Source organism: Lissotriton helveticus, chromosome 2_1 (assembly GCF_964261635.1).
Source record: "Lissotriton helveticus chromosome 2_1, aLisHel1.1, whole genome shotgun sequence".
Taxonomy (NCBI): Eukaryota; Metazoa; Chordata; class Amphibia; order Caudata; family Salamandridae; genus Lissotriton; species Lissotriton helveticus.
This window is the reverse complement of record NC_136059.1, coordinates 1,186,162,196-1,186,177,216: the sequence shown is the minus strand read 5'-3', so window position 1 is coordinate 1,186,177,216 and position 15,021 is coordinate 1,186,162,196. Positions and strand designations below refer to the sequence as shown.

Here is a 15,021-nt window from a genome sequence, read left to right as displayed (position 1 = left end):
TGTCAGAGGTTAACCAGCACATAACAGGCACTCTTTTGCACTGAAATCTCAAGGGACTGCACACTGTCAGAGGTTAACCAGCACATAACAGGCGCTCTTTTGCACTGAAATCTCAAGGGACTGTGGCAAAACCAGCTCCTTCTTCTTTTCTGATGTTGAACGCCTTCTGATGAAGCAAGTGCGATGCTTTAAACAGTTCACTGTACAACAAGGGGACTGCAAACAGGTGGCCTGCGATCTTCAAAGGGGTGGCCACAGCCATGGGACAAATCTGCGTTGAAATACACTGTCATTCCCAAAGGCATTACAAAAACAAAGGCAATAGGCAAAACAGTGCCTCTAGTCTCTTCAATTGGGTTTCCATGTGAGAGCATATCTTTCATCATCATAGCGACATGGGAATTCTATCTGAATGGATGTCCTCACACATAGTGGCATCGTCTAATTGGGTAAACACATTTTATCTCAATTATTTCATATAGGTGTTCCTAAATTCCTCATCTAGCACATCTCAAAAGAGAGATCACATACATGTTATCATAATAATTGTCCATCAGGTGGGACAATGCAATGCAAAAGCTAATGATCAAGATGTGGGAACAAAAGACAAGAACTAGAGAGTCCTAGTATTTCCATTATTTAAAATACATCTGGTTCATTAAAATTAAAGCAGCAGAAAAAGGAACTAAAAACCAAATTAGAATAGGCATTGAATTTGTCATATTAAAAAAACGTAATGTGTCTCCTTTGAGGTGGAAAGCTTATCTTACTATAGTATTGAGTCAGTTAATCAGTCCTAACAGTCCTAACAGTTAGACTGGTAAAACATCAGAATAGGCCTAAAGAAAATTCTTAGAAACCAGTCTAGTTATGCAACAGGGAATTATACATAAAATGGGGGTCCATGGTACATTACTGCAATCTGAAAGTGCGAACCTGAACAATACACTAATAATAACTAAAAGTTGACTGGTGAAAGGAATACGGAAAAGAGAATAGGACACAGCTAAAATCCCCAATAACTAGGCCTGAGGTGCTTGGGTGATAGTTAGGCATGTGACACAATACCAAGAGTATGGGTGATACACAAAAAAAATCACAATAGTCTACAAATTTAACTCTACCGTTGGCCACTACACCATATACGGTAATCTCAGCTAATGTTCCAGTTCCTTCTTCAGGAAAAAATTAAACCTGGTTTCTTTTAAGGTCCAGAGCCATAGGAAAGCCACTTAAGAAGCAGAATAAAACTGACTAATGTGAAATAGAAATTAGGTCACCATGTACAAGAGTCACAAATCTATAATTTATCCTTACGTCCAATCAGGATATATAATTTTAGGGCTGCCTGTTCCTTACAGGAAAGGGCAGTATCGTGACTACAAATGACACAATTTGCTGTTTATTTTTCTTCAATACTTATAGCCAAATTTGACATACACTGGTGAAGTGTTGTCTGTCTGGTTCCCAATATGTAAAAAAATCATATCTGTGAATTTTAGTATCAGCGAAAATGTTACCCAACTGTTGACAGCGACACGTATCATCATACATGTCCCTCACAACAACACGGGTGAATTTGTAATAATTTCTTAAGCGGCATCATACAGCATAAAACATGCAAAAACGCTCAAAACGGACGTCAAGCCATCAGATATACTCGCTGTAAAACGATAGCATATATAAATGAGCGGTGATGCATAATACCGTGTAAGGATACCCTCCTGTTTGACAGTAGATCACCAATAGTGGGTATCTGCTGTCAAATACAACTTTCGGACACACAGAACCAGCAAGAACAATTCATGATAGAACAAAATACACAAACATGAAAAACGCATGGACATTTCTTTTCAAAGGAGTTGCGCAAAAAAAAAACCATCTCATTTCAACCAACCAAACTCACGTGTCTTGTTAGGCTTAAAAGCCCTCAGAGCAATCCAGGAATGATCTGTGAGCAGAAGCGAAAAGGAAAAAAAAACACAGCACACAAAAGAGAGACATATACAATATGTACAGATAATACAGATAATAAACAGACATCAATTGTAACTTTTAAGGAGAAGACAAAACATGATACACATTAACAAACACAAAAATAAATTTCCATTACTTAACTGTTACCATCTTGTCAGTCACCTTGCAACATGAAGCCTTTTTAACTTTTAGAGGTAAAATCCTTTCCCTGACACCTAAAATTAGTCTTGTGCCACAATCTCCATGATAAAAAAAAAACTTCTTAATTGGCAAATCGTTTTTACTTATTCATGTAGGCTTCAAAATTTTAGTAAAAGGCTGCATCTTATTTTTTTTTTGTCTAAGACGTAATGCAACACTTCGTTTTTTGTACTAGCAGACATTATTTTTTTAGAGCAGAAATACAAATGTCATGATGTTGGGACTTTTAAAGAAACCTTTCAAGAAACCTTTTTTATATCTCCCTTGGAATTAAGTCTTTAACTTTAAACCCGAAATTCCACCTTTCAGAGGCCTGTTTAGCAATGTTATTCTGCATTTCACAGAGACAAGGCTCGAATTTAAAAGGTCACAATGTCAACATGATTCAGAAAAGGGGGTGGTGATGAACAGAGTGTCTGAATGAAGCAGACCACTCTTACCCAGTCCAAAGATCAGGGCTTGATCCATCACCGTTATTTACCTCACTGCCCCATCCCAGCTCAGAACCTGGCTATATGCAAATTAGTCTGTCCCTGGCCCAGTGCATCATGGGAACAGGGCAGACCAAACTACCAAGCCAATTCTTCACCAGAAAGGAGACAAGCTTCCGGGGACCGGTTTCTGCCATTTCAGGCGTCATCGGCCCGGCTTGCTTGAATCCTGATGGAGCAGTGAGCAAGGGACTCATGTCTGAGTATACCCTTCCACGCTTATGGTGGACAAAATGATTCAGAAAAGGGGGTGGTGATGAACAGAGTGTCTGAATTAAGCAGACCACTCTTACCCAGTCCAAAGATCAGGGCTTGATCCATCACCGTTATTTAGCTCACTGCCCCATCCCAGCTCAGAACCTGGCTATATGCAAATTAGTCTGTCCCTGGCCCAGTGCATCATGGGAACAGGGCAGACCAAACTACCAAGCCAATTCTTCACCAGAAAGGAGACAAGCTTCCGGGGACCGGTTTCTGCCATTTCAGGCGTCATCGGCCGGCTTGCTTGAATCCTGATGGAGCAGTGAGCAAGGGACTCATGTCTGAGTATACCCTTCCACGCTTATGGTGGACAAAATGATTCAGAAAAGCCAAGTTCTGAGCTGGGATGGTGCAGTGAGCTAAAAAACGGTGATGGATCAAGCCCTGATCTTTGGACTGGGTAAGAGTGGTCTGCTTAATTCAGGCACTCTGTTCATCACCACCCCCTTTTCTGAATCATTTTGTCCACCATAAGCGTGGAAGGGTATACTCAGATGTGAGTCCCTTGCTCATTGCAGAGCTGAACTTGATATTTGGGCCCCTGATTCCCTATTATGTTCTCCCTTCCTGGGTTCTGTACTTGAGCGCTTCTTTTTCTATGTATTCTCCTCTACCTTTCTTCTGTCGGGGTGGCGGGTGGGACAGAGCCTTTTCCTCCTCCGGGGTCTTTTTGTAGAACGGGGTTTTTTGGGCGACAGGCACACTGCATGTTGGGGTGGCTTCTTTGTCTACTGCAGGGGTGCAGGGTGGGGGGTGTTTCTTTGGGTGTTGGGGGGTGGGTTGTTTGGGGGTTTGTAGTTTGTGTTTTGTTTTTTCAAGGCTATTCTAATTTGATGAAGGTATTTTCAGTGTCATGCTCATTGGGGGAGGGTTCCTGCATTACTTCGTGGGATGGGGGGTAGCGGGTTGAGGTTTATTTCATGGAATGTCAATGGTCTAGGGGATCGTATAAAGCGGGGGGTGGTGTTGCGATGCCTGCGACGTTTGTCTCCCGATATTGTCTTTCTGCAGGAGACGCACCTAGTGGGCAATACCTGTCACGCGATGAATAGGTGGGGCTATCGTCTTGTTGCGCACTCAGGGTTTACAACGGGTTCCAGGGGAGTGGGCATCCTGGTCCGGGCTTCCCTTCCCCTTGCGATAGATGAAGTAATCCTTGATGATCGGGGGCGCTATGCCGTCCTCGTGGGTCGATATGAGGGCAAACCCCTTTCCCTGTTTACCGTCTATGTGCCCCCCGGCTTGCAGACCGCTACCTTTTTTGATTTGGGCAGAGTTCTGTTGGGCCTCCCTGATGGTGCTCTCTTTGTGGCTGGTGACTTTAATTCTGTTCTCTCTGGTCTCAGTGATCGTTACCCCCCTAGGGATACTCCTTTGACCCAACTATGGATGGGTGGCTTTTTGGATACTTTTGGTTTGGTTGACTGCTGGAGACTTATGCACCCCACTCAACTTCAATATACTTTCCACTCTGGGGCTCATGGGAGCTTGTCTAGACTAGATTACTTCCTCATGCCAGCTGAACAGTCATCGGCCGTCCGCGAGATTAGGCACCTCCCCCGGGGCATCTCAGATCATTCTCCGCTCTGGCTCTGGTTTGATGTGGGGGTGGAGGCGGCGGGCCGGGTGGCTCCTATCAACCCTTGGTACCTGACCTCCCCTGAGACCCGTGGTCAATTGATTACGTCCTTGGACACCTACTTTCTGGAGAACGAGGGGTCTGTCTCTTCTGCGGTGTCCCTATGGGAGGCTTTTAAGACGGTGATTCGTGGGCAGGCCCTGTCTCTCATTGCTGAAACCAAAAAGGCGAGGAATCGGGAGGTGGTGGAGCTTGAGATGGAAATACTTGAGATGGAGGCTGACCTGGAATCGAGTGTCACTCGTGACAAACTCCATGCCCTGGGTCTGAAGCAATTAGCCTTTAAGTCTCTGGTCACAGATGCGGCCAAAATGATGTTTAGAGAGCAACAGGGTCGTCTGTATGATGTTGGAGACAAAGCGGGGAAATTGCTTGCTTGGTTGGACAAGAGGGAAAGGGCGAATCGAGTGGTGCCTGTGGTCCAGACTTTGAATGGTGTGAAAGTGACGGACCCGGTTGAAATAGTGGAATGTTTTGCGGACTATTTCCGTGCGGTTTACTCCCCAGTGTCGGAAAGGGATGTAGACGACTCTCGCCTCATGCTGCGCGACATAGCTTTGCCCTGCCTTTCCGATTTGGAGAGATCCTTTATGGAGGCCCCGTTCTCTACGGACGAAATCGCGACTGCAATTCGCTCTCTCCGTTCGGGCAAGGCTTTGGGGCCGAACGGTTTGCCAATCGAGTTATACAAACTGCGTCCTGATAAGATTGCGCCCTATCTTCGGACAATGTTTTCGGAGTCCCGGGAGCGGGGTGTTCTCCCCTATGACCAGCGCCTGGCTACGATTGTGGTAATTCCTAAAGACGGTAAGCCCCGGGATCTTTGTTCGTCTTATAGACCCATCTCCCTGTTAAATGTCGAGCCTAAAGTTCTTGCCAAACTCTTGGCTACCCGCCTCCTCACGGTTGTTAGTGACCTGATTCATCCGGATCAATCCGGATTTATCCCGCACCGTAACACGGCCCTTAATCTACGTCGCCTTCATGGAGCCATCGCGAGGGCGGGGCTTCTGACGGAGCCGGCCATTTTGGCCTCGTTGGACGCCATGATGGCCTTCGACACGATAGAGTGGCCCTACCTTTGGGCGGCTCTTGAGAAGTTTGGTTTTGGCCCGGGGTTCATCGGCTGGGTGAAGCTACTGTATACCGAGCCCCTGGCACAGGTTGTGGTTAATGGTCGAGTGTCGGCTCCCTTTCCCCTTGGTAGGGGGACCAGACAGGGGTGCCCCTTGTCTCCACTACTTCTCGCTCTCGCGTTGGAGCCGCTGGCTGCGTGGATTCGCTGGGAACCTTCCCTCAAGGGTATACGTTCGTCCCCAGATTTTGAGGACCGTGTTTCGCTTTACGCGGACGACATTCTTCTTTATCTTACTTCCCCGCGTAAATCTTTGAATGTCTTATTTGACGTTCTCGCCTCGTTTGGTAAGAATTTGGGTTTGACTATAAACTGGGCTAAATCCTGTGTCTATGCTATTTCGGGTGACCTACCCCCATTGCCGAATAGATTTCCTATCCAGGTAGTTCAGTCCGGCTTTAAATATTTGGTTTTTTTTATTACATTGGATTCGTCGCTCCGGTTTGAACGTAATCTCCTTCCCCCGCTTCATAGATTGCGGCTGGACGTGGCTCGCTGGCGTAAATTACCCTTGTCGCCGCTGGGCAGGGCTGCCCTTTTCAAGATGATAATTTACAACAAGGGGTGGTGATGGACAGAGTCTCTGAATTAAGCAGAGTACTCTCACCCAGTCAAGAGATCAGGGCTAGATCCAACACCGTTTTTTAGCTCATTGCACCATCCCAGTTTCAGAACCTGGCTGTATGCAAATTAGTCTGTCCCTGGCCCAGTGCATCATGGGAACAGGGCAGACCAGACTACAAAAGCCAATTCTTACACTGGGAAGGAAACAAGCTTCTGGGGACCGGTTTCTGCCATTTCAGGCGTCTTCGGCCCGGCTTGCTTGAATCCTGATGGTGCAATGAGAAAGGGACTCACATCTGAGTATACCCTTCCACGCTTAGGGTGGACAAAATAATTTACAACAAGGGGTGGTGATGGACAGAGTCTCTGAATTAAGCAGAGTACTCTCACCCAGTCAAGAGATCAGGGCTAGATCCAACACCGTTTTTTAGCTCATTGCACCATCCCAGTTTCAGAACCTGGCTGTATGCAAATTAGTCTGTCCCTGGCCCAGGGCATCATGGGAACAGGGCAGACCAGACTACAAAAGCCAATTCTTACACTGGGAAGGAAACAAGCTTCCGGGGACCGGTTTCTGCCATTTCAGGCGTCTTCGGCCCGGCTTGCTTGAATCCTGATGGTGCAATGAGCAAGGGACTCACATCTGAGTATACCCTTCCACGCTTAGGGTGGACAAAATAATTTACAACAAGGGGTGGTGATGGACAGAGTCTCTGAATTAAGCAGAGTACTCTCACCCAGTCAAGAGATCAGGGCTAGATCCAACACCGTTTTTTAGCTCATTGCACCATCCCAGTTTCAGAACCTGGCTGTATGCAAATTAGTCTGTCCCTGGCCCAGTGCATCATGGGAACAGGGCAGACCAGACTACAAAAGCCAATTCTTACACTGGGAAGGAAACAAGCTTCCGGGGACCGGTTTCTGCCATTTCAGGCGTCTTCGGCCCGGCTTGCTTGAATCCTGATGGTGCAATGAGCAAGGGACTCACATCTGAGTATACCCTTCCACGCTCAAGATGATGTCCTTGCCGCGATTCCTTTACGCACTCCAGAATTCCTATGATGATATCCCCGCTACTTACTTCCGAGAGGTCGAGAGTCTACAGAGGCAACTGATTTGGGACGGGCGCCCACGTATCGCGCTTGCGAAGCTCACCATCCCTTGGTATGACGGGGGCATAGCGCTTCCTGATATCAGGAGATATTATTGGGCTATGCAGCTGTCGGCCATTAACCACTCGATGTACTCCCCGGGTCCGGATCCGACCTTTGCAATGGACAGACTCCAACTGCCGGGTGGTAACTTTAATAGAGCGCTTTATTCCAGGTCGGCTGGGATCCGCCTTACGGGTCCAACTAGGATTGCTGTTGGTGTGTGGCGCGCTGCGAATGTGAGCCTGGGGTGGGACGACCGAGTGACGCTGGCTACTCCGCTTTTTGCATCTGAGCGCCTGGGATGTCTTTGGACTACGAAAGGGTTTGACCGTTGGGACATGATTGGAATTTGTAGAGTGGGTGACGTGTATGCGAATGGAGCGGTGAAGTCCTTTGAGGCCCTTCGAAATGATTATGACCTGAGTGATAGGGAATTTTTTAGATATTTACAGGTTCGTCATGCCCTCACTTCGGTTCTGGCTTCCGGTGCCGCCGTCCCTGAGTCCTCCCCTCTCGAAGATCGTATACTGGATGGCTATCTCCCAGATAGCACCATCTCCTTGATTTATAAGAAGCTGATTCACAATCGCGCTGACTTGCTCGTTCGACTTAGAGAAGCGTGGGTCGGCGACGGGCTGGAATTAGATGATGAGGATTGGCAATCGGCGTTATCTTCTCCGAAAGAGGTTGCCATTCCTGCCCGTCTCCGTCTGGTTCAGCTCAAGATCCTCCACCGGGTGTATGTTACTGGTCCTCGTTTGGTTGCGATGGGTTTTTCCCCGGATGGCCTATGCAAGCGTGGGTGTGGGATGAGTGCTACGTTCCTTCACATAATTTGGGAGTGTCCGAGGGTGGCTGCCTATTGGACTGCGGTGCTTGCGGTGATGGCTGACGTGACTGGAGTTGCACTGGTGCCGGAGGCCCGGAGATGCTTGTTGAACGTGTGGGAACCTACCGACTGTTCGGTGGCCCAGACCAGATGGGCGACCCTGGGGTATATGGTTGCGAAGCGAGACATAGCGCAACTTTGGGGCTCCCACAGGCCTCCCACTGTCTCTGTGTGGGAAGAAAACATGGACTGGTCTATGTTCCGCGAAAAAACCGTCTACACGGCTAGGGGCAGGCCTAGGGCATGGACGAAGATCTGGTGTCAGTGGAACGCCTATCGCGGAGACATTTGTGCTCCTCCCTTGGTGGAGGCCTCTGATGTTCTTTTATCACCCTAGGTTGATGTTCCTGAAATTTCACGTACTGTCGTTTGGCTTGATTGACCTCCCTGCTGTCCCCCCGCCTTAACTTGTCCTACGGATTGTGACTTCGTGTTCCTGATTAGTGGGTTTCCCACCCCTCCAGGGCTGACTCTATGTGTATTATTCCTTCGCCTTGGTGTTTATGTTTGTCGTTTTGGTGTGTTTTAAAATAAGAAAATGAACTTCTCCTGTTCCATATTGTGGGCGACATTTTGTGTTCAGTTTGTGCCTGACCGCCGGAGTGGCGCCTACTGTTTTGTCTCATATTATGCTCCGATCTTAGCGGCCAGCCCGTGTGGTTGTGGGCCCATCTCTGTACACATGATTTTGTTGCTCAATAAAAGTTTTTAACCAAAAAAAAAAAAAAAAAAAAATACTTTTTTTCCATAATTAATAATTTTTCCTTTGAAACCAGTTATCTGTTTTTATGATATTTCCACATATAAAGGTAAGCTGCATCCCTTGCCTATCATTTTTAGATGCAATCCATTTATGCGCTTACGCACAAAAAGCCTAACTTAAAACATGACATTTTTCGCACCATTTTTAAAGGGCAATCAGTATTTAGCAAAAGAATCAAAAATATACTTTAAAAAAAATTGCTTAAAGAGAGGAAAATCGCAATTGGAATGTCTTTCAGTGATACAAAGTGATGAACCCTATCTTTGTAACCCTCTAAAACACTATTCTGAAATGAAAAAAAATCCAACTGTGATTAACTAACGGCTAAGTCCTGGGCTAAATAAACATTCCAATGCTATTTATGGCCTTCGAAAAACAACATCTGCTGCCTTAAGGGCAGGAAAGGCCCTGCACAGGGCTGAAACTGAAACCTGAGCACGCTTTCAGTCTTACTGAAAACAGACATTTCCAGTTTTTTTTTAAAAATGCGCGTGCAATAAGATGCATTTAAATCTGGCAAAAATCCACTTTAGCTGAAGTGTTTGTCTTTTTCATGTACTACAATGCATGTAAGTAAAAAATGCTATAAATTCGTTTTGGTACAAAAGACAATTATTTTTGAGGCCCTTCGTATTCCTAGTGAATGTGAATTTTAACTTATCTATTTTAAGCATTTAACAGTTTGCACATATGCGTTTTTGCTTACTCTGTAAATTAAATAGCAACACATAGCGATTTTTAGCATGTGACATAGTAAATTGCTGGAGTGTTATTTAATTTCTACTTAATATTAATTAATCTGACATTTTACTTAACAGACTGAAAACATCAAGAAACCCACAAACACACATTGAGAGCTCATTGCAGACATAAAGAGAAAGTATTCAAAACACTCAGGACACACAATACAGCGCTGTAGCTATTACTGAAGTTACACTAATGAGAAAAACCACATAGACATTGAAACACACATTGAACCCACAAATCGACACTCAGGACGAAAACAAAGCCATTTGTAAATACTAGCTGTAAGTCATATTTACGAGAAGCATGTCGCAATAGGGTTCCAAAAGACTGCAAAAAACACAGCCCAACAGACTGCTGTATGTGCACGAAGCCACAATACACTTAATTCACTAGCTTTGGCTGGCAGAACACCAAAAATCGTTCTGCATATCTCCATTCATAAAATTGCGCAGAACAAAGGATCCTTGTTTTGTATTATGTCATATTTTAATTCCCTGAGGATACCAAAATCACCAAGGAAGAAATATGTTTTTAAATCTAAACCTATTTAGATATCCCCTTTAGGGGAAGCCGGCTAATCCAAACGTATACAAAGTTGGACAACACAAATCTCCAAATTCGCTAAGATCAGGCATCTTATAGCTCACTAATCTAGCTTCAAACTTCAAGGGGCTATCTCTATCGATACACTCGTAAATATACAAGACCCTCGGTTTTTGAACATTGCAATATTCAAATAAAAACTAAGGACAAATCAAACTAAGAACCAATCAAAATCAAAGAACCAAAGAACAAAGGACTGGGAGCGACCCACTTATACTTAACTCTTACTTTTACTAATCAAAATGTTATCTAGATTCTAACTGTCAAGTTCTACATGACCTAATGGTCTTTTTAAGAATACTCACGCAAAAAGGTTATCAGTCAGGAGTGACATCATGTGGAGGATCAAAAATCAGGAAGATCAGAAATATACTGGGCTGCAGAATCAAAGAATCTCTAGAATCCCCGTGCACAGAGTACCTTCTTAGTAGAATCTTGTTCTGTCCTCCTCAGTCCATTTCAGTCTCCTGGCACGATCACTCCCACAGAAAGTCACTTCTCTGATGATCCCCGCGTTAGGGCGCCAACTGAAGAACTTGGTAATTTTCGTTCTCAGGGAATACTTACTAATATAACAAGAACTTGGCACAGACTCTGATAATATGAAAAGACATCTTTATTAAGCTTAACATAGTGAGGCCACGTCACCCAGAAGCCGTAGCAAGTGGATGAGGTAGTCTGAGGAACAAAGAGGACAGAGGCCTTTTATATGTTTTTAGCGTTACATGACTCAGTACAAAAAAAGAAAGGGGCAGTTCTAGCTTTTGCAAACATGCAAAAACCCAACATTCCTTCTTACACAAGCTGCAGAAACCCATAATAAAAACCCGGCACATCCCCATCGTAAACAGGCCATTAAGAAGGGAGCAGAGACAGGTGTGAGTAAGATAAGACAGGGTGTGTGTGCGATGAAAAGGTTTATGGCATGTTGTGCCTTGATGCTATCTCGCTCGGCCACTGGGAAAGGAACTGGCCGGGCAGGTTCGGCCTGGGGCAATGGTTTCAGCTTGCCCAGGTCACAGAGAAGTCAATTAAGGTGTATGTGTCCTTTGGAATCGAATTTGGCTGTAGTTATAAGCCTATGTGAGGGCAACTCACAAAATGGCTGCTGTACACAAAATGGAAGCCAAGGGTTCAGGACGAAAATGACGATTTCGAGGTGAAAACGTTACTGGAATATGACGAAAATGCTTGTACATAGTGTACTAGCCATTCTTGGTCTTTTGATATAAAAATCGTCATGCTACGACAAAGTTTATTACACGGGTCCAGAATTTTCAGTACCACAAGAGCTTATGTATAAAAGGCGACAGTGGACATACGCCACCGAATTTTCAGCCAGATAAATTATGTTAACCCTTTCCCAACTTTATTAATACTTTTCAGGCCGACAAAGTGATAACTTAATAAACATAGATAACAATTATAGCTAATAATTAAATCTAATATTTTCTTAAATTTTTTCATATTTATTAATATACACACTGACAATCTGAGATTTATAGTATTTGCCTTGGAGAAAATGGTAATATTTCGTTTTGTATGTACGGTCTTAAGCAGTCTGTTGCAGAAACATGAATGCATTTTCAAAAATTTAGAAGCAAAGGGTAACAAAAGTTTTCTTTTAGTCTTGCATCCAATATGTGACCTTGTGTAAAACCTTTAGCACGATTGCTGATGATGTATAATAGTGTCAAATACGGCAATTTTAAAGCAAAATTGCTTATCATTTTTAGGGCTGATTAGGCAGCCAGGGTCTGAGCAGAAGGCCCCAGATACGGCAGGTCAAATACCAGAAGTCAAGAGCGCCAATATCAGAAACAATAGGTGGAAAAATGGTAAAACCTATGGATTTACCACAACAGTTAAAATAGGTGTTACACAATTGAGACCTTTATGTACATGCTAAATTAATTAAGAGCATTTTACTTTATCACCTTGCTGATCACTACGTCCTCTGAAGCAATTGTTGATACAGAGTTTGAGTTTAGTAGTGAGAACCAGATCAGGATAGTGAAGAGAAGAAAGAACAATGCAGAAAGTATAAAACGAGATTAGAATATTTGACTAACAAGTGAACAGCTCACCACTCCCAACCATTACAGCACTGAGTGACTATGTTTCATCGATAGCAAAAGATTTCCATTGGAGGCTTAATTATGGAGGATAGATTTGTTATACTACTTTTGCAATGTGCCTGTTACCATGAGTCCATTTGATATTTCAGGTGGATTTTAAGATACCTATTTATAAACATTGACATGCAAAAGTCAGTATATTGGGAAATTAAAATCAAACTATATGTTTGTGATATTCTAGGATATAACATAATATAACATAATGTGTATTCGTAAAGTGCACATTCACCTTGAAGGTTATCACGATTCAAAAATAACAAATGTTTACCGGTGCCTTTTGAGCTCTCTGTTCTCCATGTATTTTAATTGTTTAAAATTGCTCTGATTTATCTACACTGCATAAATGCATCAGCTGCTAACATGACATCAGTAAAATCTAAAATATTGTACAATGATCAGAAAAAGAAATTGTCTTTAATTTCCAAGTTCAGTCTTTTACATATTTCAAAGTCTAGTATCAGTCTGAAATGAGTAGAAGTAAAATGTAAGATATCATCCATTGATATAACTTTCATTTTCATTCACAGTATCCGCACTATCCTGACATTTTGAAACTATAACTGGGAAGTACATTGAGAAAAAACCTGCTTGTCCATTCGATTTCCTATTGCTTGTATTGAAAAGAAGACCATGGTCTCAGTGACATTCATTTTTTAGACAAGGTATAGACATGAATAGAACAAGAACAGTTTATAATCTAAGAGAATCAGACAAAATAAGAACTCTGCGACTATGGTGCAAATGGTTAGTATTTACACACATTTCAATTTGAAAGTTTTGAATAAACAAAATAGTATCATTTAATGCTTATGTCCTACATATCCAATCATCTTACCCTTTTACATTACACAACACTACAGAAGGTGAAGATTACAGAAATACAAACATGAATGCTTATGTTTAGTATGCTATGTTATGAATGATTTAGTAAAGAAAAGAAAATATGTATTTCATTTATGGTCTGTGACAAAAAATTTGCAATTCAAATTATAATACATTATAATAAAGACTAGACATATTGAATACACCGCAGTTGCTGTTATCTTTGTGTCATTACAACTGAGTTCTGAACACCTATGCACAGATGCACAAACACATACACACAGGCACATCACATTACCTTTCTGTGTCTTATTTCTTTATCTGTTGAAATGAGTAGCATTTAGAACCTGCAGATTCATTTTCAGTCCCAGCATTATTTATTATAGAAAAATTAGGCATTGCCTTTTAGTGTGTCCTAGAGATGTTGAAAATGCTCCCCAAATGTATCTGTAAATATACTCAACATATGTATCTGTAAATATGGGCCTCATTATGACGGCGGTCGGACGATCCTGTCCAGAACGGGACCGCCCGATCAGCTGTCGGTGGTCCTGCCATCGGTATTCGGATGCTGTCACCTTCAAGGAAGACTCAATATGTATATTTTCTATTGCGGCATGTGCTGTAGGCTGCAGCACACGCCACTGTACAAAAGAAACACATTTTGCATATCCCTGCACTATGTGGCAGGCACCCTGCGATGCCTGCCACATAGCGCATGCATATGTAGGGGGCACCATAGGTGCCCCCCAAGGCCCATATCGAAGGGTCAGGGGGAAGGGGGTCCGCTAGGGGCCCCTATGTCTTTTTTGGCCTGCCTTTTCATGGGGGTTAACCACCATGAAACGGCTCGTGGAAAGGGACATTGTAATCCCTACGGTGGTGCCTGAGCAGGCATTGCCCCTATTGTAGGGATAACTGTCCCTCCAACGAGCTCCCTGAACCCGTCAGATCTGTGGCGGTTGGTCTCTCCAACCGTCCTCCATCCCCCCACCATCATAATGCGGTGGGTGGACAAGCATGGTCTGATGGCTGTGGGACCGCCTTTGACGGCCTGACGGTGGCTGTATCACCGCCATTTTTATGAGGCCCTATGTCTCTTCACACATTAACATATTCTAGCGGTGATCTCACAGTACATGATTGCTATCATCAAAAAAATATGTTATCCTTACATTTCAGCCTTTTTATTAGCCTAACAGAGGTGCCCTTTCTCATGAAAAAGAAAGTTGAAAAAAAGAAGTCAGAGTAAATGAGTGTAAAATGAAAAAAAATATGTTTCATCACTGGGTTTGAAAAGTGAGTGAAGAGGTGGGCCTTAAAATATTTTGAAGTAAAGAAAACAAACCCTGATAAAAAAACAATGTTTCTGGCTTTTTGTACATTACACATACACATGCACACATATAGTTAGCACATAGTGCCCCTAATGCACACACATTTTCTCAGAACAGAGTGCCACTAATGTAGTTCCCAGTTCGTCACACACACAGACACACATTTACAAGCACCCATGCATACACTGAATGATCAGAAAGATTCATACAACTATGTAGATCATCAACAACATCAAAGGCATCTAGCACCCTAGGTCCTTGCCTAGAGGCGGAGGCCGAGTGGATGGAACTCTCATGCCT

At 43.6% G+C, this 15,021-nt stretch overlaps 1 protein-coding gene across 1 annotated transcript in view; it reads left to right on the top strand.

Moving 5' to 3' along the window:
* The window catches only part of LOC144818538 (alcohol dehydrogenase 1-like), a 346,247-nt gene extending 332,662 nt beyond the window's left edge, over positions 1 to 13,585 (top strand). The window contains exon 9 of the mRNA XM_078676058.1: positions 13,090 to 13,585. Coding sequence (XP_078532184.1) covers positions 13,090 to 13,114 — 25 coding nt within the window. The 3' untranslated portion in view covers positions 13,115 to 13,585. The remainder of the gene's footprint in view (positions 1 to 13,089) is intronic.
* The last annotated feature ends 1,436 nt before the right edge of the window (positions 13,586 to 15,021 follow it).